The sequence below is a fragment of the Limulus polyphemus genome, unplaced genomic scaffold (assembly GCF_000517525.1).
Source record: "Limulus polyphemus unplaced genomic scaffold, Limulus_polyphemus-2.1.2 Scaffold3588, whole genome shotgun sequence".
In the NCBI taxonomy this organism is placed as follows: domain Eukaryota; kingdom Metazoa; phylum Arthropoda; class Merostomata; order Xiphosura; family Limulidae; genus Limulus; species Limulus polyphemus.
The window spans coordinates 60,088-87,351 of record NW_013669198.1 but is presented as its reverse complement, the minus strand read 5'-3'; the positions used below and the strand labels follow the sequence as shown (position 1 = coordinate 87,351).

The window sequence follows — 27,264 nt, the reverse complement described above, 5'->3', positions numbered from 1 at the left end:
GTGTGTATAGTATGATATAGGCAGCGACTCAGGTGACTAATGTATTACGACGGTTATAGACGGAATTTTGAAATATTGACCGTGTGTTGAATTGCTCTTTAACTGAATCTATTTTATAATAATTTTAACATACAGCCTGTATTAAACCAATAAAGGTTAACTATTTTATGCATCAAAATAATCTGAGGGTTATAGGCCCCTTGTTTTTCATTTAATTGGAAATTAAATGCGACCAAAATAATTATGTATATATATAGTAGCGACGGCTGTTATGGGTATAGAAAACTTTCTATTTGAAAAGCACAAAACAAATAGCAACGTTTCGACCTCCTTCGGTCATCATCAGGAAGTCGAAACAGTTATTTGTTTTGTGCTTTTCAAACACTAGTCGTCCCTAATTTATCAGACATAAAACTAGAGGGAAGGCAGCTAGTCCCTCCGCCAACTCTTGGGCTTTTCTTTTACCATCAAACAATAAAATTGACCGTTACATTATCACGTCCTCACGGATGAAAGGGCGAACATGTTCAGTGATGGGGATTCGATTCTGTGACCCTCAGGTTGTGAGTCGAGTGCTCTAAACAGTAGGCCATGTGCAGTGAACCTTGTTTCAAAGTATAATCCACAATGTAAAATGGACATGGTAATTTAGTTGTAATGTTTAGCTTAATCCAGGGGTAAATAGTGCAACTCCCCCCCCCCCCCCCAACTATCGTCCATAAAGCCTATTTCTGATTCACATATAAGCCTCTCGATTACTTTGTTTCTTGGGTTATTTTGGCTCATTTCATTCATCTGTATGGCGATATGATCCTTGTTTTATTGTTATGTTCCATATGACATAATCCTTGATTTTCATGTTAACGCCTTGACTTGCTGTCAGAATTCAGTGCGAAAAGTTATAAAAATTGACAAATATTTTATAAGATCCTTGGTGGGAGTAGAGTGATTAAAGTGAAAATAATAATTTACATATTACTGATGTTGAAAAGCACTGCAGTTCACCGGAGAATAAGAAAAAAGAAGTGTCAGAGCGGTTGGAATACGACGTGGAGTACTTCTTCAAACATCACTGTACTAATTTTGTAGTATTGTTACTGCAACTTAATCGGGAAAGGAGTGTTCATGCTAAATTTCACCATGTAAAATTGCCTTTGATAGTATTGTTCATCAGTCTGAAAAGGATAACTTCCCATAAAGTGACTACAGGCAACATATATGTTTTAAACATGCAATCAAATGTAATAATCGTGAAAGAATGCGTTGACGTTTTGTTTTGGCTTTCTCTGAAATGCTTGAAAGCTGTGTTAAAAGTTGTGGATATGTAAGAATACTTGTCTGCTTATGATTGTGTTTATTCTATTCAAGCTTCATTTGCAATTCAAAAATATATGCAAGTTTGTGCAAAAAGAGGTAGTTTTTAACCCCCCTAAATATGAAAATCTGCGAGTTTAGTGAGATTGACCCTGCATGTGTCCCCAGGCTGAATCCTGCCCTAAAATGTCCGCATCCTCCCAGATAAGTTTAATGCTCACTGATGACAGATAGTATGAAGTAGGTAGACCTAAGCCTATGTGCTTGCAGTACCTTCGTTTTCACAATCTAGCTTTTTTTCACGTGAAATCAGGGTCAAAAAGAGAAAATGAATAACTTATACCAGAGATATTCTTGAAGTTGTACTGGTTTAGGGCTATCATTTCCCCACTCTCCATCGGTTGTTTGTTATTAAGCACAAAGCTACACATAAGGCTATCTATGCTCTGCCCACCACGAGGGACTCTCTCTCTCTCCATCGGTGGTGGCACTCGTGCATAATAGTGCACGGTAGCCTGTGCTTATATACAATTTGCAAAATACCTTCTCTATCGAGGTTTTGCACATATAATTTGCATTGATAGATTAAAGAAGTTTTATTTTTTTAGCCAATCATATTCCCCTGTTGCCATTTGGGGAATTTAGTTTTTGCCTAGGTTGTGGATCTGTGCAGGTTGAACACTAAATATTGTAATAGGTAGGCAAACAACGGGTTATAAGCATAAGGAAGAATTTTATTGATGGTGAAACATACTTCATGTTTAGGCAGAACATTGTTCATACCTAACTGACAGAAGAATATTTTTCCGAACATGTAGTATGTTCCTCCATCAATAAAACTTTCCCTTATGCTTATAAATCGTTGTGTGCCTACCTGTTATTATATTAGCATAATATGCTTATTTACTCAAACACTAAATATGATGTGATTACGAATAGAAAATGATACTTTTGTTAACTATGACACTATAATATATCAGACAGAATAGTTGTGTCTCAAGTAAATACAAATTAGAATTGTTGTAGCATTGAGTGAAGTAAGTGCTTTCGTTTAAAATATAATTTTCACTTTTAAATATCATCAAAGTCAGATCTCAGAAATGTTGTCCGGCTTTGTTTTATAACCAGTGTGCTGATAAATCCTATCCCCCGTCTAATTAGATACCTGTCATTCCAAATTTGAGAAAAAGAAACGGACGAAAGTGGAATAATCCATCGAATTGACCAACCTGGTATAAAAGGAATTACTTCATGCTTTATTAGTATGATTTATTTGTTTCTGAAAGTCATCCCTAATCTCATTTATGTCACATGCATACTTATTTGTGTCAAAGGGAATAGATTTGGCGGCACACCGGTATCAAGCCACTGTGTTGTACATAGGTCTTGTCCTACACCTCCCTTACAGTACCAGTTTTGAAACCGTCGTGTAATAGCCATATTTCTCAACAGGTATAATTTTATAACTTTAGTTTTTATTATTGTGCCTCCACTGCGAAGCAGAGCAGGACATACTGGCTTATCTCTGTCCTGATCTTGTGGATAGGAGGATATCTAAAAATTGGTTGGATAGATTTTATCCCAACTTATCCAACAGGTACTAACGTACAAAGTTTAAACCCTGATTAACTTTTGTAGGTTATGAGTCAAGGTCAAAATGTCAGTGTTCGTAGAACATGCGTTCCAATTTTGTGGATATAATATTTTAGTATAGTATTAATTTATATTGACAAAACTAATACAATGGTGCTACATAAAATTTTATACACCTGATTTACGTATGGAGGTCATGAGTCAAAGGTCAAAGGCAGATTCACTGTTTATGACTTAACACTTTTTTGTGGTATGTATATTGTCTATTATTTTCTTGCAATTTACGGGTCTTATTTTTCAGGAAATGGAAAACATACTTATTGTTATGGAAAGTGACAAAATGGAGATTATTGCTGACAACTTTCGAATAATTTATGTACTTTGCAAAATTTCAATAAAGGATATAAAAAAGTGCCAGAGCCTTTGTGGCGCATGTGGATATCTGCTCTATTAACATGTCAAACAGTAGGGATTGCACACTTTAAACATGTGCTATAAGATTTGACACGACATATTAAAAACCAGCACACTATCTCATACTTTAGATTGTTTATGAAAGAACGGGATTCAAGGAAAATGTTCCATGGAAGTACAGTGTATGTTAATAGTTCACTAGCAAGCCATGAATTCACACTGACACCTAGAGGTTTTGTGAATCAATGTTCTTGACAAATCTACCTCCTTAACCAGCATTGTTTTACTATACTGTTCTTCAGCGATACTTCAAAAATCATTCCTGCTTGACCTTCAGCATATTCTATAACATCTACAAGATGCATTTACCACTGACTGTGTCATCATGGGAGACTTCAGCTTTGATGCCTTATCTAAGCCACTCTCCATTGAAGAAATACATGGACAAGTCCACTTTCAAGCAGTCACTCAGCCTACCCATACATCAGTATTATGTTTAGACTGTATTTATGTATCACGCCAGTCAATTGGTATGGCATCAATATTACCCATGTACTACTTAGACCATTTCTTTGTACACGCTCAAATTTAAACTCAAGAATTAAGCACATCACCAGCAGTTACGACATTACCAAATTGAAGGGATATAAGCATACAACATTGATGGGGGATACGTGTGTTTCATAAACACAATTTGCACTTGTAAAACTTTAAAGTACATGGAATGTGTGCTGTATTGCTTATTGAATATTGAGCATTGCTTTTCTTATATAAATAAATCACATATGGCTTAGTTAAAAAGTTATACTTCAGTTTTTCCTCGATCTTATTCTTTTTTTTTTCTTTGCCTTTTTTATGTTATGGCAATGTCTGTTTTGGGAAGAGTGGGTTCATTACTTTTTTGTTCATATTTCGAAAGCAATATAAAATTTCTGTCTCTCGTTGCCGTTGATTTATACAGTGCTGCTGTCGGTATGACAGTTTTATATTGTATAAATATTCATATATTTAACCATTCACTAGGCTAGTCTTAAACACGCGTATTCAAGAAAGCTAACCCAATTTGTATCGGTATCGTCACAAAATATACTTGATATTATTATGTTTTAGTGCCATATTTATTTTGATTATTTTGTTGTGTCATTAGTATGTTTTGGTATATGTAATAGTTGTGTCGTAAAAATATAACTACAAGGGGGATTACTTTGGCAGAAAGCCAAGATAGGCACATTGACTCGCATGTTTTTTTCGTTACTCTTAATCAAAGCTAACGAGGTTCAGTCAGGTTAAAGCCTGATATCACAGTAACTCTGACAGTAAGTTTGCTTTTCGTAAAGAGAAAATATAAAACACAATAAAACGAACTTCCCGGATATACTACGCATTGGAGATTGCAAATTGCGACCAATGTTTGTAATCAGCTTAAAATTATGGTTACCCTTTAGTTTGAGTCAACAATTACTGTCAGAATTTTACCCGTTATTTCACAGTAGCTTGTATTCCCAGTGCCAAAAACGTTAGTTTCCTTTTTTTATTTTGCTTGTCTTGTTGACCACGTATTATTACATTTGTCTTCTCATTCAATTTATATCTAGAGAATAAAAAAAGGTAATTTTTTAATTGAAAAAAAGGCTCCATAGGGATTTCAAACTGGTACTGTTTCCCAATTCTAGTGCGTTGTGTTAGACATTTATGTTTTAAATTTGTGTATATTTTTACCCGTAATTCTACCTTAATGTTTAGCTACTTTCTGTACACTATTAAAAACAGTTTTTTTAAATAGAAAATTCCCACTTTCTACCATTTGTTTATTTTATACATTTTACCACGCGAAATTGTAGGCGGGGTAAATAGAAACATTTACAACAATCTCGATTTATGGGACTTTTTAATTCGTGCAGAAACCTTGTAAACTAGCTCTTTGTTCAAGTACTGTATAGCGTTTCACGTAGTGTGTACGTCACCGAATTTGTACGGTACAGGTGAAACGCACGAGAATATGTAGGTGTTTTTTGTTATAGAGGGCGTTAATCGTGAGAAAAGACTTTAAAAAAAGTCAGGTATTTAAACATTATATAATCAGTTTCGAGAAGAAGTCAACCTCTGCAGAGTGATTGTTCATGTTTCTACTCACCCAGTCACTATAACAGTGATTTCTGTTTTGTGAAAACTAATGTGTATATACACATTTTAAAATTCTATAAGCAAATTGATATTTGCTAACTTAAAACGTCAAAACATATTTCAGACCAATACCACAATTTTAAATAGGGGCGGATTGGCCCACCGAGCAGTTGCAAGGTGAGCTGGTACATTTGAAGTGATATTATATCAATCCGCCCCTTGTTATACATCTATTTTTATATAGTATCAAACCATATGAAATGAGAATTTGCGAAAGATTACTACTGCAGATGTGGAATGGCTAAGTTCTGTAATTAGCGTGAACTTCCAGTTATGTTTCTTACAAACATTCTTGCAACAGCGGAAGAGTAATCAGCACAGAGAGCAAATAAAACCCAGTTCTTATAACACTTTCTTTTGTGTTATCTCTTTCTATTTTTGACCTGAGAACCATGACTTTCTAAACAGACTGATAAATCAATTCAGCTTATTCATGTAATTAAAAACACATGTCATGATGGATTATCAATAAAGGGAATAGTTAGGATTTATGTTTACTAATTTTTCACGTTAATGGTAAAAGTGGTTGGAGTAGGGGCAAATTTAAGATTTGGCAGTTGGAAGTTATCTGTACATTACACACTTTTATTTTTCAAACAGGGTGATTAGCCTTTGGAATAGATTGCTTCAAATGTGATAGATGAAACAGGATTAAAAAAAGAGTTCAAGAGAAGGCTTGGTGAATGCTTAAGAAATCCGGGCTTGATATAGGCAGTTAGGTATTTTATGGAATGAATGTGACAGTCATGGTGGGCCAAGGGACCAATTGTCATTCAAATGTTATCATTAAACGTTAGATAACTGTTAAGGTTTATCTTATTAACAGATCAAATACCAGTGATTATTTAATTAATTACTAAGAAAATGTGATGAATAACTTATGTACAGACGACGGAGATTTTTATTAAGTATATGTGCCCCATAACATGCTCATAACACCAGTGATTTCAGATTGTCGAATTTGCAGCCCATAGAAAAAGAAATCCAAAATGAGTATTTAGATCTGTACGATCATGCTCAGCCTGCCATTAGTGCACCTGCTTCGCTTTTGCGATCATCAAACAGCTGGCGCGTGCTCTTAACGCTGTCTTTTGCCATATGTCGCCTAGCAACAGTCTCAGTTCCCGAGAGCGTTAAAGGTCACCTAGCAAGTTTAATAACTTGCTATACCGTATACGTGCAAGAACTCTCGCTGTAATTTCAAAACTATAAAAATGTTTTGTTTCTCACACATACACACGTTTATAAAAATTTTGTATTCCAATTGAGCACATAGTGTTCGGTTTCATATTATTATTATTAATACTAGTAGTAGTATGTTCAAGTAAGTAACGTCAGACGTTTTTCTTTTTGTGAGCAATCACTAATATAAAACTTTCCACTGTAATTTGTAATAATTTAGAGCTTTCGAAAGCGTGCCTTTGATTGAACCACTTCGAGACAGTTACTCTTTTTTTGTATTCGTAAAATTCCTTCCTACAAGTATATTTACATGTGTTTTTGTGCGCGTATATTTCGTACCTAATTATAATAATTAACTAGGAGAACTTTCAGACTCAGCGTGTTTGCATCAACGTTAAAACATGCTAAACATGAATCTTAAAATGTATGTGATTTAATGGGGTTTTTTTTTTACTTTTAGCTTTTACGAGCACATTGCTTCGTTGCAAAGTTAATTACGTACAGAGCTAAAATGCTGAGAGAACAATTCCATCTGTAAGTCATTCAAAACCGCGGTGGATCTTATGACCTTGACCAATGGGGTCCAACTAATATAGATCACTGGCAATTACTGTTGTAAGCATTCTGTATTTGGGAAGGTTCTTTTGAATTATTTGCCAAAAATAATACGAAGGCCACGTAACGACAACAAATTAATTTATTTCTCCAATAAACGTTTGCTATTGCCATTTTCACCTGAGGGCCTGACTTCAATAAGAAACTTTTCAACAGAAGTTTCCATAACAAATCTGACTAACTTGTTGAGTAGATGAACAAAATCACTAACTCTTACTGAATAACTTTACCCAATCAATAACTTCCTTCACTTTGAATACTTTACTGAATTTTCAGTTGCTGAACTAACTGACGCTTTTTTACATATTACTCATATTTGTAAATAATGTATCAATCTAGATAATAGTGAAGTTTTGGGATTATCAGCACCCTCTAGAAAACATCAAAATCAAAACATTATAAATATTTTTATGAAAGCTTGTTCAATATGTTTTGAGATAATTTGATCACATGTTACAGAGATTAATAGGTGAGATAGGTAAATTAATAGTATAATTTCATTTACGATTGAAGCCAGAAATTTTGTAAAAAAGATGGCAAACATTTTGAAATATTATAATATAGAATAGTTTTCATACCTTAACATATCTGTTTTGTTTTCAATTTCATGCTCAAGAATCCTACAGGTATTTTCATCAAACATATATGTTTTGCTTATTTTCTTACTGACTATATTTATCAAACTATATTTGTTTATGATGTCGTTTCTTTTCTAATAGGTAGCGATGCACAACCTATTCCAATCTTCCCGTGGCATTCTCTAGTTCCATATCTTACAACACCACCATCTCCACCCAAGAGTGCTCCACCTGCTGTTTCTTCAACACCAGCTTTTCCTGCTATTACTCATCCACCTGAAGCCAAGAGTCAAACAGGTAATTTACCTTAGGTGAAAACATAATAGCTACATTCTGTGAAAGGGTTGTTGTCTGTTATACAATTTTTTCAAATTACTGATATATTTCACATAAGCTATTCTAGGTAAACCTCTTTTAGTTTTATTTATACATGTAATTACATAAACCTACTTAATAAGGTTAGTAAAGAAACTTCCTCATGAATAATCTGAATATGATGATGGTGAATATTATAAGATAAATTGTATTATGTTCTTTCCTTCTTGTACATCTTCCAGTTTTTGGCTTTCGTAACTCTCCAAATTAAAAATCTGAAAAATTAATATTTATACTTGTATCTCAAACTTTTATCTTTAATTTTTTAGTATACTTTTTTTTTACAGAAGAGTATTTTTTTGTGTAAATGATCTTATATTTTGATGACAGATTTTTTTGGGGTAATAAAAAAACTCAAAACTTAATTGCTTTGTACAATCAATTGAGTCATTCATTCTCTTTGAAATAGGCCAATTAGAGCTTATTGTGAAACTAATATTGATGAGAGCAGAGCTAATTAAGTTTTATAAAAATGGATTTGAAAATAAACATAAATAAGAAAGCATCTTTTCAAATGATTAAAAATTAGCTTTTGGCAATTTATGTTTCTTGTGAAACTAGTCTTTAATTTTTAAATTCATATAGTGTGTGACAGTGTTAATAATTGTAGCTAAGATATAACCACCTCTCCAGAGTTCATCAGATATATTTGATTTGAGCTTCATTAACCTACTTAGGGGTAATAGATATGGAATGTGTTAAAACATATTTCTAAAGCTCATGAATTTCCAATTGGAATAGTGTTTTATGCAGATGTGGCCATATATATGTATTTTAATATATTTTAGTGTGCATCCTCCTGGACATGTAAATAAAACAAAAAGGTTATATTGTAAAATATGGAAAGATATATATATAAATATGAAAAAAGATCATGCTAAAGCTAGTTCCTCTTATACTAACAGTTATCACAGAAGGAAAAATTTTCAAACAGTCACTTTTTTTAATTTGAATTTATTTCTCCCTACAAACTAAATGGATTGGCTTGGGTGTGGGTATGAAAGCCATTGCCATCATATTAGCATCATATTAGGTTTTGTTTATTTCAGAAGTGTGTTTAATTGTTAACTGTAAATCAGTGTGCTGCAACCCCCACTCAGTCTTCCTGATTTCCAGAAGGCTTAAGAGTCTATGCCCCAAAGATTATGGACATTATGCTAACCTGCAGAGAAGGTCTCATAGTAGCATTTATATTTTTACCATACAGTTTCAGAAAGTTGCTACTATATGTCTTTTTATGAGGTATAGAAATAAGAAACAGTTGATATACTTTGTCAGTAATTAAGTTCAGTCCTGGTATGAAAACCTAATTTATTGAAACAACAAGGAAAATAGTTATCTTTCTGAATAATTCTGATGAATGTAATACATTTAATTTTATTTAGAATGACATAGACAAAACTTATATTCTTTGTATGCCTTGTTGAAGGTACATTGTGTTTTGGAAACTACCTGTAAGATAATGAAAAACATATCAAATAAATTGCTTAGTTTAGGTTTTTGTAGTTAATTTATAAACTCTACTATAGAAGCAATAAGTATGGTGTGTGGAAGTGTTTATTGTCTGTGTTGTAACCTTTCTATTCTTTTATTTTTTTATAAATAAGAGTCGGGATTATTCTCTGTAGTTTCTAATGAATCAAAAATTGAAGAGGATGAGGAGGAAGATGTATTTATATCTACCTCAAAAGCTGAACAAATTCAGCAAGTTTCTACCACTGCCACTAAGCGAAGAACACAGTCTCTTAGCTCTTTAACCACAGATGAACCAAAAACTCCAAAGAAGGTATGTGAGATTTTACTTTTATTTCTTAGTTCCATGGGGACTTAAACTATTAGAGGTTTTACTTCTTTGGACAGACCTAGGGACTTTAATGACTATTTTAAGATGAAAATAGATCACTACAAATTGATCATGCTTTGAAAGCATTTAGCTTTAATATATGAAGATGATTTCTTTCTTTCTTTTTCTTTAAGATATATAAAACATGCATTGCTTCAGTATTATTTATGGATATACTTATGAATAGGACAAATATCAGATCTAATCAGATATTAAACAATCTAATGAAATCTGATCTAATTGGATATTAATTTTGCAATGAATTGGATAATCAAATAACATTTCCATCAGCAGATTATCACATAATATAATGCAAATATCATACTACTTACACATACGTCACATCTAATAGGTATTGCAGCAGCTAGCCTACTGGTGCTTTCTGCTAGTTTCTGAACATAGTAGCATTTTACAAGGTATGAAAGTGGGAGCTCTGATAGTTATAATAGTCATGATACAGACAGTCATTATATGCTTTAAATATACATTATGCCCACTGTATGCCACATATGGTCACAGCAGTGACAGCACTGGAAAGTGTAGTCCAGGAAGGGGGGATCAGGGTGTGAAACACTGTCTCATGCCACATGTGCGCTGCATTCCTTTAAAGGGCCTGCAGTGGCTGCTCACTCGTATGGAATTGTACATCTTTATTAAATGTTCAAAGTACAATGAAGAAGTAGATAGTTTAATACTATAATGAAATGGTAGCTTATGCCTGTGTTGCATTTTCCATATGTATGGACACATCTGTTATCCAATCCAAAAATATTAAAATTCAATTGGATATCAGGAACTGGATGTCTGATATATGACCAAAACTACTACTTGTTTCACTCTAGAAATGATATTGTAGTGAAATATATTCATAAGCTTGGATGCCTTCTAAAAGTGGGGACTTGAAATTCAATCAGTGTTGCCCATGTGCTAACCTGGCTGATGATATATATGTGGTACAAACATTTGCAGAAAATATTGGTTTAAAATAAGAAAAAGTAAATCTAAAAACAAGTTGAGTATATTGAATTGTTAACTAATCTACAATAGTGGTTCAAAACATAGGTGGAGCAAGTGTAACAAGTCTTTCACCAATCTGCTTTACGAGTTTTGATAGATACTGGATACTGGTGAATTATGATGGCATAACATCTTAGAACTTGGATCCACTTTTTGTCCTTAGAACCATGGTAACAAATGTTTACCAATGAAAGGCAATATATTAACAGCGAGTACTGAAAGTGATATTTCTCCATTTCTTATAACTATTCTTAATTTTTTTATTGTAAAATATTTCATTAAAAATTTATAACTGTCCATTGTTACCTACAGCACAGGCCATAGTGAGTGTCTGAACTTAAGGATTTTTGGCACTCCTTTAAAAAGAAGAGGTATTCTGAATGAGTAGTCCTCTGCAAAAGTCTTCACTGCTTCTTTAATTTACAGAAACTTGTTGAAAAAATGTCAAAATTTAAAGATTAGAAAGATAATGAGCCATTGCATAGACTACCTTTTGAGATATATAAGAAAGAAGGAAGATTTATTGATGATATATGTTGTTCTCAAGTTTGGATAGAAGTCTATAATGCCAGACATTTATAACATCATATTATAAGTTTATAATGTTCAATAAAATATAGTCACAGTTTAAAGGTAGTTGTGAAATCCATTACAGTTCTTGAAAATTTACAACTATGAATATAAAATTTATCATTATAGTTTTTAAAATACTGTTATATAAATGAGCAACCTAATTTTGTTAAAATATAAAACTTCATGTAGCAGTAAAATCTAAAAACATCAAGCTTTAGTTTATACAACAAACTAACATGCTGCATACACCAACCATCCCAAAATATATAAAGGTTTAAAAGTTTCAAGTCAGGCAAATCAAACATCAAAATTGATTCAGTAAATTATTTCACCACTATGTACTATCCTCAGAGTACTGTCTGTTAAAATTTGAAAAATTAAGCAGTTCAAATTTACTTTTATTTGATTCATCTGATTCACTCTCATCTGATACAGTCAACTGCTATAGAAGTCTTGTTTTGTTGTGGGCAGCAAAGTGTGGCTGCCTATATTTCGAGTCAAACTTCATCCATATTGTTATGGCAGGGAGTGGGTCAGATGAAATTATCATGTCAGTCATTTTTCACTTGCTTCATAACCCCAAAACCTCACTTTTAATCAGCAGAATGATATGGCATAATGAAGAGGAGATCAATTATTGGCAGGAAATGTTGGTAGGTATTTTCAAACTGATGATTTTTGTTTGTCCAGGTCAGCTGTGAATAACTATCTGGGTAATCATAACATAGCACTTGTTCTTTCAGCACAGACACCTGCATAATTGAGTATGTCTGCAATCCTCTTTTTTGAATAGTAGAATACTAATCTGCTGTCACCCAAATTCTTAAATTTGAATATATTTTCATTTATTCCAAACAGTGTAAATTCATCATGTATTATAAAACAGTGTAAACTCATCATGTATTATAAAACAGTGTAAACTCATCATTTATTATAAAACAGTGGAATAGGTACTAGTTCATACATTACAGGCTTACAGTGTAACAAATGATATCCCATTACATGTTTCCTTTAGTCTTTAAGGTTTTTACACACGGCTAAAGTTGTGTACTTTTGAACTGCCTATATCTAAGTGCTCTACCATACAAAAGGATATCTTATAAAAATGACTCCTCATGCAAAATTGTCACTCCTCATGGTAGAATGGATGAACTGGCCATGGTGATCACCTTTATCTTATAAAAATGACCATAAACTGCTACTTTACATGCAGTGTAACTGATTGTTAAATACAACTGATGATTTTAAAGATTTGTTTGCAAGCAACATGATATTATTAGTGTTGTTAGTTGACATTCTTTTAGAACTAAATATATAAATTAGTATTTCGTATCCTCAAAATAAGTATTAGAAAGAGTTTCAGTATAGTAAATTATTGCATATATATAATACAAAGTTTTACATTGATTAGAACTTTGAGATTAATTTGGACTTGCTACATATACATTTCTAAGTAATAGGTGCTCTGAACTATTTATTTATCTATTGTTTTGTTCATTTAACTTTTTTTTACAAACAAACATAAAAATATCTATTTACTCTAAAACTTAACATAAACTTAAAATCATGTGGCAGACAAGGCTATAGCCAACATATATTTTGTAAGATATTGTTTTGAGTTTAATTTATAAATTTTAATTTCCACTGTCATAGATTGCTGTTATACAGAACACATATTTTCCACAGTATTTCAGTATTTACAGTTAATATCAAATACATTTTATTGCATACAGCAAACCTATGAAATTTTAATTGAAAACTTACTAGGAGTTATGTACTTCTTGCATACAATTTTGTCATGAAATGCACTGCATAAAAAGTTTTATCTGTGGAGTTAAGAAGAATATCCATTTATGTGTTGCTTTAGCAACCAGTAGCTTTAACTAATTATTTAAAGAAATGAAGCATTTTTACTGTACAGATGTTTATAAGGATGTTGAATTGTATACAAGATTTAATTTATTAGTAAGGTACAAAATAATTTATCTTGAAAACATATGGATTATGCAAGTTTTTCTAATAATTATCTCATAACAACACAAATGTTATCAATGACAACACATTGTTATAATTATTATTCAGTTATTCTTTTAGGTAATCAGGTTGAGATGGTGTGTGTTGGTTAACTTATTTTTCCTTTTTATAATAAATGTATGAGATTTTTCGTTTTTTATGAACCTTTGTTAATTATTTGGAATTTTTTCATGTTATATTTTTTTTTGTACAGGTGAAAGAAAGAGATCACATTCGTCGACCCATGAATGCTTTTATGATCTTCAGCAAACGACATCGAACAAGAGTTCATCAGCTGCATCCTAATCAAGACAACAGGACAGTTAGTAAAATTTTGGGTGAATGGTGGTACTCTTTAGGACATGAAGAAAAACAACAGTACCAGAATTTGGCTTTCGAAGTAAGTTTTCAAATATATGAAACTTGGAATTTCAAGAATTCTTTAATTTTTTCATACATATTTAGCAACTGATTAACTTAAATGTTTGAAAAGTTGATTTTACAAATTGTCTATTATTTTAATAGTGGATTTGTTGTAAATTCATTCCTATCCTCTTTGCTGGAACTAGTCAATGATATATAATTTGTAGAAAAATATATTTATTATTTAAACACCAAACAATTATACAACAACAACAGAAAAAAGTGAAAGGCCTTTAGAAGTTAAGCAGGTTTGTTTTGTTTTTATAGTGCTCATTTGGATACTTTTGTACTCAGTTATTAGGTTTATTCATGAATTGTTAAAATTTTCTTTTCTCTTTGCTAGAAATTTTTAAAATACATTAGAATTATAAGATAGATAGAGAGACAGACAGACAAAGATACTAAAAGGAGACATAATGTGAATGTTTAAATGTTAAAATAACAATGTGTGAAAATTACTTTTTAGTCTGTTTCATTCATAATGGTTTAATTTGTATAGCTTTGTAAAATTTAGAATAGAATAATAATCGTAATGATTTTTGTAGTTAACTTTGATTTATTGTTCATTTTGAAAACAAAAACAACAAAATTTTCAGTGGTGGTTGTATGTCATATGTTCATCCATAATTGCTTTTGGTGTCACTAATATATTTAGAAACTTATTTTTTTCTTTTTCTGTCACAATGAAGTTGAGGAAACTCTTGCTTTTGTCAGTGATGGATTTAAAAGCATATTATTTTTCTATAATTGGATAAAAAGAAGAGCTGTTTTTTATGTTTTTGATAGGTTAAAGAAGCTCATTTTAAAGCACACCCAGAGTGGAAGTGGTGCACTAAAGACAAAAAGAAATCTACAAGCACATCAGTCCCTAAAGACAGTCGAAAACGTCAAAATTCTACGGCTGAAGAAAAAGAAGCTTCTGAAGTAACTGGTAAGAATAACTGTTTTTAGTCAAAAGTTTTGTTTGTATTAAAATGGTTTATGTTCTTTCATCTCATTTTGTTGCCTTTGTTTTGTAACCATTTATAGGATATAAATTTGCTAGTTTATAATCATACCTAACAAAGTCTAAACAAAGCTTGTTACTAACAAGTGACGTAATATGTAAAACAATAATGGGGACTGTAATGTGTGAGTGTGTGTGTTTTCTTATAGGAAAGCCACATTGGGCTATCTGCTGTGTCCACTGAGGGGAATCAAATCCCTGATTTTAGCATTTAAATCCAAAGACTTACCACTGTCCTACCAGGAGACTAGGAACTGTAATAAACAAATGTTACTTGGCTTACTAGCAAGGGCAAAGTATAACAAAAAATTTATAAAAAAACAACATTTCATTACAAAACAAAGAGCACTTTAAGTACAATAGATAATGATGCTCATACATCTGTTTAGAAAATTATCCAAATGTGAGTAATGACTTCATATTCATAAGTTTTGTTGGAATTTTGAGAATGTATAATGAGAGGAGTGTCAAACTTTGAAAAGTTTCTTCGTTATTTAGGATTCATTTTCATTTATAAATATAACTGTTTGAAGGAAGAATATTGAATACTAGTGCACCAAATATCTGAATTTTGTCTGCTGTTGGAATCGACAAATGATCTGAAATTATTTCTGCATGTTTTTATGTTTAGTTTGTTTGTCATTTTACACCATAAAATGGAATGTTGAAACCAAATTTTTATCACAAAATATTTATGTACAAATTTACACTTATTTTTTACTTGTAAAGCTCAGTATTTTTGTCAGATATTTGCATTTGACAAGTTTGAACTATGTTATGTTGTAAAGGAAATAAAATGATTGTACCACTAATTTCAATATGTTTACCTGTCAGATGCTTATATTTATCAAGCAATAATGGCTTACTGTTTTCTTTAATTTTATTGTTTTTCCCTAATGTTTAATGTGAATTTATATGGCATATTTGTCTGTGGAATAGTTCTGTGTTTATAGTCTTATATTGTTTGTGTATAAGTTTTTTTAATCTACTTAGGGTTAAAGAGTAGGATGAAGTATATGGAGAAGTTGTAATGATATATTTAGATAAATATGAAAACAGTTATAATAAAAAGTGAAAAAAATGCACATTCTAAAATAAATGCAATGTTTCTTCTGATGATGACATCTGAATAAACTTCAGAAAACTTTCGCCCTTTTTTTTAATGTGTTTGGTTCTACTCAGGATTATTTCAGGCTGTAAACTTCTCATGTATGTACTATTTTAACTCTATCACAATCAGTGTACACTTTAAGTGTTGAATTTGTTCCTTAAACACTTAAGAAAAAAAATTATAATTGTGTTTCAAAACTATATAACATTTATTTAGTGTATTTCACACACAAAAAAGTTCCAACTTTCCTTTCTATGTAGCTTCATGGAATCTTACCTGTAAACGATGTATTTATTGATTTTTCAAATTATTTCTGCTCTTCTTGAAGCTTAGGCTTACATTTACTAAGAATATATTATCACCTGGGAACATAATGATCCATATTTTCTTTTTTCACATCATTTCTTACTCTGTTAGTGATCTTATTGCTATATATATATATATCTTATTTGTCATGTGATGGTGTGGATATTAATCATTCATAATATAACTCTGCTTTGAGAATATCTAGCTAGACCTAAGGCTAGAAATGGTTGGATAAATGAAAGTAAAATTTTTCTACATCAGTATTAAACAAGGTTGTTTTAGCAGCAGTTTGTGGTTTGTAAACATATTAGCCAGCGAAAATTCCCTTAGGGTGTACAGAGGATCGAAATGAAAAGTTCTTAACATGTAGTAAAAAAATCACAAATCTAATAACCTTTTTATTATCTTTCAACATTTTGTTTATTACTTATAATGTTTTATGGTATAATATGTCTGTTTGAAAGCTACATGAATATTCTTCTGTAAGAAATGCATTAAGTGAATATTATTTAAATTTAGCAAGAACAGTAAGCTAGCTTGTGACTGTATTACACAAGTAACAATTTATTAAATATGATGATGTCACGTTAATGATGGCAAAGTGAAGTTTTAGTGTATTTTTTTGTATTCCATTTCAGCTGTTTTTAATAATCAAATATATTGTTAAGTTTGTTATATTTAAACAATGCACACAAATACAATAACTTCTTAGTTATTGAAAACAGACTGTAACTATCAAATATAAATCAGTCTTGACTGTTAGTGTTGTTAGCAAAAACTGATGAAAGTAACACTGATACAAATAAATCTTTGCCAATCATACAGTGTTTGTATTGTTTATTAGTTGGAAAATGACTACTTCAACTGGTAAAAAAAAGTATCAAAACTGATTGGGTATATAAAATGTGACTTTGTGATCAACAATAAAACAAAAGAAAGAAAGTCTAAGACAGAAGAAAATATTTTTATTGTTTTCTCTACACAGTATTTGATAACAAAGAAAAAAAACAAATCAGGAAATTTTTTCATACACAAATTAGGTATAATGTAGAAAATATACACGTATAATAAAAAAGAATTTTAAAACTTATACAGACAAATAGAGATCAATATATATGTAACCTGGCTAACTATAGTAATATAGAAAGTTTTAATGCTACAAAAAGTATTGAAACAAGAAAGTCACACTCCAAAAAACTGAGCAACTTAAAATTTTAAAAATGTTATCTCTGCTTTGGCAAATCACTGCAATTAATTATTTACTTAATGATAAGAGTATTAAAAAATTATGAATTTTAACATGAAGGGGGGATCCTGCTATAAAAAGTAGTGAAATGAATTAAAACAACTATCATAAATTTATAAAATTTAATTCTTACTTTGGCCTACAGATAATTGTATAAAGCTGCTAGGATCTTTTATATCAGGATCCCAACATTATTTTAAAATTCATAATTTTTTAATACTCTTGATTGTTTACTTTTTGTGTTATACCTGTATAAAGTATATACTTTACCTTTAGAAAATGTCCCATGTCTATCTATCAGTATGTAGCTCCATCCATTGGGTTGAAAAGAAATTTAAGAATGTGCATGATATGTTTACCATATATATATTGTACCTGTATATATATATATATATGCATTTTTATCGGAATATCACAAGCGAATACCCACAGACCAGTCAAGTAAGCTGGACTAATCTTGTAGTGATAGTCCAAGCCTTCTAGGCACTAGCCCTGCTGACGTGATCAGGTAGGTGGGGAGCAGACCAAAAATTTGCTGTTTTAGGAATTTTTGAATTGTTTTACCAGAAATGTTAGTGACCTTTTTAGCATGTTATTAATACATATACTTTGAGTGGTTGTTTTTTCACATAGGAAATCGATAGGGTGTTTTTTCAGTGCAAGAATTATTTGGAATCCTTGTCGATTCCTACTATTGAATACTACCATACTTAAAATATGAAGTTTCATACAGTTATTATATGTATCTTAAGTGTGAGAATGAAAAGAACAGGAAATCAGTGACACCCTACTGGTCCTGAGAGGTTAAACATGTCCAAAGTGTTGGCAAATCCTTACAACTTTCTGATAAACAATCATACATTTATTATTTCTCTTTTTACTATTAAAAATTGGAGATTCTAAGTTAACTTTTATTTATATGTATATATTAGTATCATCATGACTATTAAGGAGACAGAACATATCTGCCTTTTCAAACTTTTTTAAGGCTTCATATTATATAATCCAAGTGCCTTCCTAATAAGAATCACTTACAGTGGGTGGATAGTTAGGGAAAAAAATTGTCATACAGTGAGTTAAGAGCTACAAAACTTGGGATGTCTATATGTTTGCTGTTTCTTGAAAAAAAAAAGCCACAGTAAAACACCTATTGAACACGGAGGACAATATTCATAAATATTGTTTATGTACAATTTCTTCATACTTACTGACAATTACTGAGAGCATATGGCATCCTAATGAAATACCTGTAATTGAGAATTACTAAAAAAAGATGATATCTCACTATATTTAACAACTTCCAGACTGCTTGAATATCATTGATATCCTTTATCTAATTTTTCACACAGTGAAAATGCTTTTACCAACCAAATTGCATGGAGCTTGATATAAATCTTGGATATTGTCTAGTATGTGCATGAAATAAGTTTGATACAGGATTTCTATCATTTTGTGAGAAACTATAAAAGTACTTTTTTTTTCATCTTATACTTTCTGTTCTTTATAGTTGATCAGAAATTTCGTTTTATATAACTCTCAGTTTAGTGTGTTATTTATTAATATATTTCCTTTGATGCTTTAGGTTACAAATTGAAGCATCTGACTTTTCACTATACATCATACAAATAAGTATTACTGACAAAAATCTATTGGTGAAAACAAGACATGCCTTTCAAAATAGTATCATTGTTACCTTTGTTGGCATCGTAGTGTGATATTTTGTTGGCAGTATTTTTGCTGGCATTATTTTGTGTGTAATATTTATGTTTTTTTTTCAATAAAAAAGTTCTTGATTTTTTCGCATACAATGAACTTAGCAATATATTAATTAAAACAGGATTTGTTTTATCCTTTTGTTACAGAAGAGTCTCAAGATCCTGGTATTTCAAATCCTGATACTGAAAATATCAAGGAGAAAGAAACACTTAATGTAAATGCATCTGGTACACAAAATGAAGGGCTGAAGGTAAATGATAGCTCAAATGGTCAATAAAACATGCTTTATTCTGTCAGGTTACACGATTAGATTCAGAAAGAAATCAGAGAATTATGCAATTCACTACTAATTTAAAAGTACATGCATACTGATAGAATGAAAAGTACTGAAATTTTTATGAATGTTATTACTAATGTTGTTATTTTCTTATAAGATGAAAATGTTTATTCTACCAAATTAGATTTAAAGAAGATAACCAATTTTGAAAAAATGTACTTTTTAAACTGAGTATTTATTGGAAAATTTATTTTAAAGAATATAATGTGGTGAAAGTTTTATGGATGTAATTATGTATGTAGTGATTTCCTTATAAGGTGTAACATTATAAAATATTTATTAAATAGTTAGTTTTTTATTGTGCTGTCACCTCTGAATTTATTTAACTGTAAATCTGGAAGTTTATAAAAGTGTATGATTTGAATATGTATTACTTTACCATTAGATCTTTCAATTTTTTTATATTCTTTTTGATGTTTTAAAATATAACCTAGTCATGATCTGATTTCTAAAATAATGTCCTTGTATCCTCAAAAATAATGATGGTAAGTTCTGATACAGTCTTACTTCCTCTCACAGAAAGCAATCTCAATCTTTTACTGACCTCTAAGCGTTCATAAAAAATTTCACTATCGGTGCACCATTCTTCATACCCCATCAATTTCACGCTATTTCTGAACATGTACATATCATGTAACCACTCTCCACCAATAAGCTCCTTCTGCTATTCCTGTTCATTTATCATTTTCTTGATTGGCACAGCATTGTTTAGATGTGTCTTTTTTCTCATGTGGCAACCATTTATGAACATGCTTCTTTGCCATTTCAATTTTTTTCCACAGTTTTATTTTACTGTGTTTGCATTCACTTGATTCAACAATTTTTTTTGTATTTGTTACCGAATTACAAGAGATCATTTTATGAATTTGTGATCAATGTATCAACAATGGAAATTCCCATTACAGTCGAAAATGCTACTGGTATGACTTCCCAGGAATCAGTTTCAGCTTCATCTGCAGAGGAGGTACATGATATCTATCATTTTTAGGTTGTGGAAATTCCAAAATTTTATAGTGAGAGACTATAAAAGTACTTTCTTTCATCTTATACTTTCTGTTTTTTATGGTTGATCAGAAATTTTCGTTTTATATGTTTAATGTGTTTGTTATTTATTAATATATTTCTTTTGATGCTTTATGTTACAAATTGAAACATCTGACTTGTCACTATACATCATACAAACATGTATGACTGACAAAGATTTATTGGTGAAAACAAAACATGACTTTCAAAATAGTATCATGGTTACCTTTGTTGGCTCAGTCGATTTGACTAACCATGTGACCTTTTTGATTTGATACTACTAACTTTTAATATAGTCTGTATATCTTCACAAAGTTTGGCAGTCTTTTAGTAAATATTATAAGTCTTTCATATACAAAAAAATAATATTTTTAGTGAAGTATTTTTAATAGACTAATAAAAGATTTGTCCTCTAATATATTTGTTTTGAATAGCCCGTGTGCAAAGTGATTTTCATGTTAAGGTTAGAAATACTTTTCTTCATTTCAAAAATCTCAAATTTCATTTGTGTAATCTGTGAAACCTCCTAAATACATTTCAGATAATTGTTTTCAATAAAACATTATATTTCATCTATTTTCTCTATCTTAACTCTGTACGCGGTTGGTCAATTTGACTGACCTTGTAACTACCAAAAAAACTAAATAAATCTAAATTATACATTTTTCTTTCTAGAATGACTTCAAATGTAACATGAAACTAGATTTGTTTATTCTAAATAGCTTTAAACTCGTAATGGTATACATCTATTTATAATTAAATTTTACTATTTTGTTGCCATTTGAACCATGTCTAGCTACTATTCGCACCATTATAAGTTGTAAAACACTTGGGGAACATGCAGCTCACATTATGCTATCGAATTACCTTTCCCACAAGCTACTCCAAGCAGCTTGCATGTGTGCCTCGTGAAACATTTTTTATGATATAATATTTTATTATATTATTATTTATTTTACCTAATTAAAACTTTAACTAACCTAAAGAGATCCCTATTTTTACATTTTAGTTACTTTTATATTAATAAATAAACATGAAACATGAAACACACGACATAAAGTACTTACCTGAGTATTCTTTTTTTTTGCTGTCGCTATCAATGACACTTAACCCTACTTTTTTTATACTAATGGTAGTAATGCATTAAATAATTTTTATTTAATAAAATAATGCATCAAAGAACATAGAATAATAACATGTGAAAAGCAGACGATTTCCTCTAACAATCACAATTTTTCTAGCTTTCTAACTATGCAATAAATGCATCCAAGCTACCATTGTGATTCCCGTGGGAGCCAAAGTTATATTAGAAGTTAAATTGACTATTCTGTGTTCAGAACACAATGTAATAGAATATGTCATTTGATAGATGGAAACTTGGCTTTCTATTGGTTATAGGTAATATATATTTAAATGCAAGAGAGAATTATTAACAAATCCTGAAAGAGAAGATGTGACAGGTGAGTGTGGAAGGAGGGGTCTGATTTTCTATTTGATAGCTCTGTAATCAAACAAAATTGAAGGCTTTAAAAATTATGGTTTGTTTGAGCAATGATGATTTTATAGTGAGTAATTAACATTTTTATTTCATAGTTACTGGAAGGTGGTGGATAAAATAGAGAAGAGAAGATACCTAGAGAAAATGTGTCACACTAGGTGAAATTCAGGATTGTTTTAAATATTGCCTTATAGAATTAGGAACATAATACTTATATACTATTAAAATATGGACTATTAGCTAAAGTTTTATGCTATACTAATTGGTATAACATAAACAAAAAGTAGTTTAATAAAATTTTGAATGTAAAACACGAACACCTTGTATCATGTGCAGAAAAGGATACCTGTGGCAATAGGGTTAATTCACAGGGAGCTAAATTCTTATGTTCAGCTGTCAGTTTTCTTCTTTTCAATGTGACAATGTTTCTGAGGAAGAATATGATAAATGAAAAGACAATTTTGGACTTTCTTTTTCCAACACCTTTACACCTGTTCACAAGCTTATCTTTAGAGGGTTTGGGTTCTTACCTCAGGAAATTTCTGGTCTCTGTTCGATCAAAGAGTCATCTTTCCATATCACCTTTATTGAGCCTTTGGCAGTTCATCAAATTTGTCCCACTTATTTCCTCTTCTATGGGGGTAGTGGTTATGGTACATTCCAACAACACAAAGGCAGGGGGGTACCAATTCCAGATCTCTGTGCTTTCAGATCCTGGATTTCCTTTCTGGATCCACAGTCACCACATTGTAGCCTTAGCTTGCAATTTACCTGACTCTCTGAATCTAGTGGTGGATTGGTTATTTTCTCCCAACAAGATTCTTCTCATGGAGTGGTCCCTTGTTCCACAGTTGTCACCACTCTTGGTCTTTATACATGGCATTTTTCAGGTCCATTGTTTCAGCCCAGGGACTGACTCCATGTGTTTCATCTTTCCTCTCCCAATCCATTAGATTTTCTTCCATGTCCATTTACCAGAGACAATAGTATACCTTCTGACTTTGATCTCTTCACCGTGGCTTCTGACCTTCCCAACCTTCCATTCCTCATCTTTCCCTATTCCTCACCTGGTTTTTTGACAAAGGCTTGTCTACTTCGCCTGTGTCTACCTATTGAGTGACCTTGTCAACCACTTTCTGTTTCTCCAGCTTTCCTCTAGTTTTGCCTTCCTCTGTCCTTTCCATTCCTCAGAATTGACTATTGGGATCTCAGTGTGGTCCTTTATGCCCTTTCTTGTCCTCCATTTAAACCTTTGTCTTCATGTTCCATCTACCTTCTCTTCCTGAAGACCTAGTTCCTTCTCCTCCTTGTTTGTGGGCATTGTTATTTCAGATATTGATGCTATTAATGTTACCCACATCCTTTACCATACCTTCTATGTCATCCTGTATTCCAACCTGTCCTTCCTCCTTAAGACCTATGCCGCCAGTGCAGATGGTTTGGCTTTCACACCGATTTCTTTACCTTCCATTTTCCTCCTGTACTCCCATTCTGATACTTATCGGGTTCTTTGTCAAGTTTGCTCCTTAAGATGCAATGTGATATGTACTGCTTCCTTTTGGGGTTCATGTTCCTACATTTTATTCCCTGGAACCCTTTCGTTTTCCATGACCTATTCCCTGTCATTCTTATTGGTTGAGTTTGTGAACTCATTAGGCTGGTATATTTGGACTCATCCATGGAAAATCACCATCCCCACAGGTTTTGTTCTCATCAGTTTAGTCACATCACTATGTCCTGGGCTGCACAACTTCGACATTCTTTAGAAGAGATCATTGAGGCTGGAATGTGGACTATTCTCAGTACTTTCATCACTCATTATCTGCATGATTTAGCTGTATCTTCCTCTATTGGATATCGTCTCCCTCCATTAGCAATTCTACACATGTCAATTGCCCTTTGACTAGGGTAAATCTTATAATTTCATTTCACTTATGTTTTTATTTCAGAAATCCTAGTTTTCACTACTGGTAATGGGATTCTACTCTGTGGCGGGTGTTGCCTGGTCAGGTATGCTTTATCTCAAATCTGCATTATTTACTGATTGCACTATAATGCCCACTGTAGAGATGGGGTGTTTCTGGTGGCATACCCAGAGGTATATATATATACATACATACATAAACTTGATATTAATAATTCTCTCTCGATGGTGGACCATCACTCATGGACTTCATGAGTAAAGCAAAAGGGTATTTCTGCCCATCCCTGCCAACCCTTTTATTGAATAAATTGGGGTCAGTCTGCTTTTCAAAATAGGGAATCGTGACACTCATTGCACTGTCTCTGGTGTAATGTTCTTCTGGACTTCCCACCTCCTTTACCCCCCCCCCCCCTTCTCTTCTAGTGGATCATGGGAGTCCTTACTGCTTTTCAGTTCTCAGTCACTGGGGTGGTGGACCATGGAGGCTTCCTCCTGAGTGAGCTTAGAAATTTACTTCACAATTCATTCTCATGATTATCCACTCAGTGAAAAGATGGCAAAGCTGGTTTCCCTCCTTCCATTTCTCCTGAATGCTTTTTCCCAGGTGGACAGCAATAGAGAGAAAAATGAAATATTAATTTGAAGCAGGTCCAGCCTATGCAGGATCCTCCTCGTAATACTGAGTTCAGGATGACACTGCCATGTTCCTACGGTTGTGTTCAGTAGCGGCCCCTCTTCTTGTTAATTCTTTTTGCAGGAGTTTCTCTAGCTTCTCCTAAGATTGAGTTTGGGGGATTTTGTCTGTCTTGTAATGCCAGCTACAGGATGTACATACACTGTCCTACGGTTGATCAAATGTTCTGTCTCCTTGTTGTAATTCTGGATGTAGAATGTCTCTTCCCTGCATTTATGGTTGATTGAGTTATGATCAAATGTTCTGTCTCCTAATTGTAATTCTGGTTGTAGAATGTCTCTTCCCTGCACTTATGGTTGAGTGAGTTATGATTTATGCTTGTAACACCAGTTACAGATATTACCTCGTTCTTGTGGTTCAGTTGAGGCAATACCAAAACCCTGTAAGACCAGGTTTGGTTTGTTGTACTTCTAGCTCCTACAGTTTTTTAGGGGGTTTGCCCGGTTTCAACTGAAAGCTAACTTCCTCTTTGTAATTCCAGTTGCTTGACGTATAACACTCTGTTTACTTATGGGTGGGGTTTCTGAGTCTAAATAACATGATCCACATGCCCTAGCTACTATGTTTATGTTACAATATTTGACAATATATATATGTATATATATATATATATATTTTTATTTTTTTTATCCCCAACCTCCTAATTCTTAGGATGAGTTATGAACCTCGTCTGTCTAGTTGAGGTTGTATATATGCATAGTTACTTCTGATTACATTTTACTAAGCATTCATCTCTCAGAACAAATAGCAGTTGTGCAGCTCTTCCTAATGCTGTGGAGAAGTTATGGAACCTTGTCTGTCCTGTTGAGGTTGTGCATGTAACCACTCATGTCAGGTTCATTTCCTACTTCAAGGGCAAAGAGCATACCTGTTCCAGAAGTAGTGCAGTATCCCACTTGTGTGCTTTGTTCATCTTGGAGCACACTTGTTCATTCTGAGTGGTTGCTTTCCACTTGGTTACTGTGTTGTGTGCGTAAACTGGCCCCTCCACCTTTCCAGTGTGACATTCTAGTGGAGATGAGACCGTATTGGAAGTAACATTTTTCTTACACTGCAAATGTATTTATGACAGGTACTTACTTCCTCTCACACACTTCTCACCCTTACTCCCACAGCTGGTGTTCTTCTTTTAGAACATGCCAATTCTCGTAAGTAAGAATTGAGTGGGAATAACAGAGGGAGCTAGCTGTGCCAATATAGCTGGTGCAATACCATTGGTGGAGAGTAGTCACATGATATGTACATGTTCAGAAATGGCACAAAATTGATGGGGTATAAAGACTGGTTCACTGATTGTTGAAAGATTTTAGTAATGCTTAGAGGGCAGAAAAGGATCGAGATGCTTTGTGTAAGAGAAGGTCTATATTGGAAATAAATTTTCAGCATAAAAAAATTTTAACATTTACTAATTATTTAAACATAACATTGCTGGAATGAAATTCAATGATTTCACGTTTGATATCACCTATACCATTTCAAGAGAACCATACATTTCTTTCATAATATGATCTCTATGAATACTTAATTAGTGATTATATTAGAGGTGTAAAAATCCACTAACCTGATGCCTGGGACTACCAAATTTTGAGTTAGGGCTACTGTGAATTTCATGCGTACTAACCATGGGCTAGTGCAGTACTGCTTGCATGTAATGTGTGTGTATGTGTGCAAAATTAAACTCTTTATGCTGTCTGTTATTATTTTCTTCTTTCAAATCATTTAATATCTACTGTCACTGAGGTTTTTGTAAGATTGGTAACCTGTTTGTTGATGATGGGTTAATCCATCACAAACCTTATATACAAACAAACATGCATGACACAATTACTAACATGTAAGTTAGAAAAAGGTCTTGTAATTCTCATTTGGAACTCTGTGGCCTGATTCTATAGTACCTAAAAATACATAAAAATCAAAAATCTCTTGGCAGGTTATCCATGCTCAATATATGACAAAATCAAAACAATTTCACAACAGTCCAACACTTAGAACACTTTATAGAGATTTTTCATTTTTATATATCCTGATTTAATGCATATTTTTAAACACATCGGGTATATCAGTCTATCACATATGTAGACTGGTTAACCTACTCATAGATTTTATATCTATGTCACATATGCTGCAGTAAGTCATACTATTTTTAGTTTTCTAATATTGAGGAAGAAGTCATTTTAATGAAAAAAAATATATATATTTAATATGTAATAATTTAGTCAATATAGTTAAATCAAAATTTGGGCAAGTAAAACTTCAGTTCAGACTATTACATTTCTCAT

At 32.1% G+C, this 27,264-nt stretch overlaps 1 protein-coding gene across 5 annotated transcripts in view; it reads left to right on the top strand.

Moving 5' to 3' along the window:
• LOC106469640 (protein capicua homolog) overlaps positions 1-27,264 on the top strand; it is an 87,111-nt gene that overhangs the window by 11,401 nt on the left and 48,446 nt on the right. For 4 of the 5 annotated variants that reach the window (XM_022398216.1, XM_022398215.1, XM_022398219.1 and 1 more), the window contains exons 3-7: positions 8,022-8,177; positions 9,863-10,041; positions 13,916-14,101; positions 14,911-15,055; positions 19,656-19,759. In XM_022398216.1, the coding sequence (XP_022253924.1) occupies positions 8,022-8,177; positions 9,863-10,041; positions 13,916-14,101; positions 14,911-15,055; positions 19,656-19,759 (770 nt within the window). The remainder of the gene's footprint in view (positions 1-8,021; positions 8,178-9,862; positions 10,042-13,915; positions 14,102-14,910; positions 15,056-19,655; positions 19,760-27,264) is intronic. The other variant, XM_022398218.1, reaches the window with a different exon arrangement.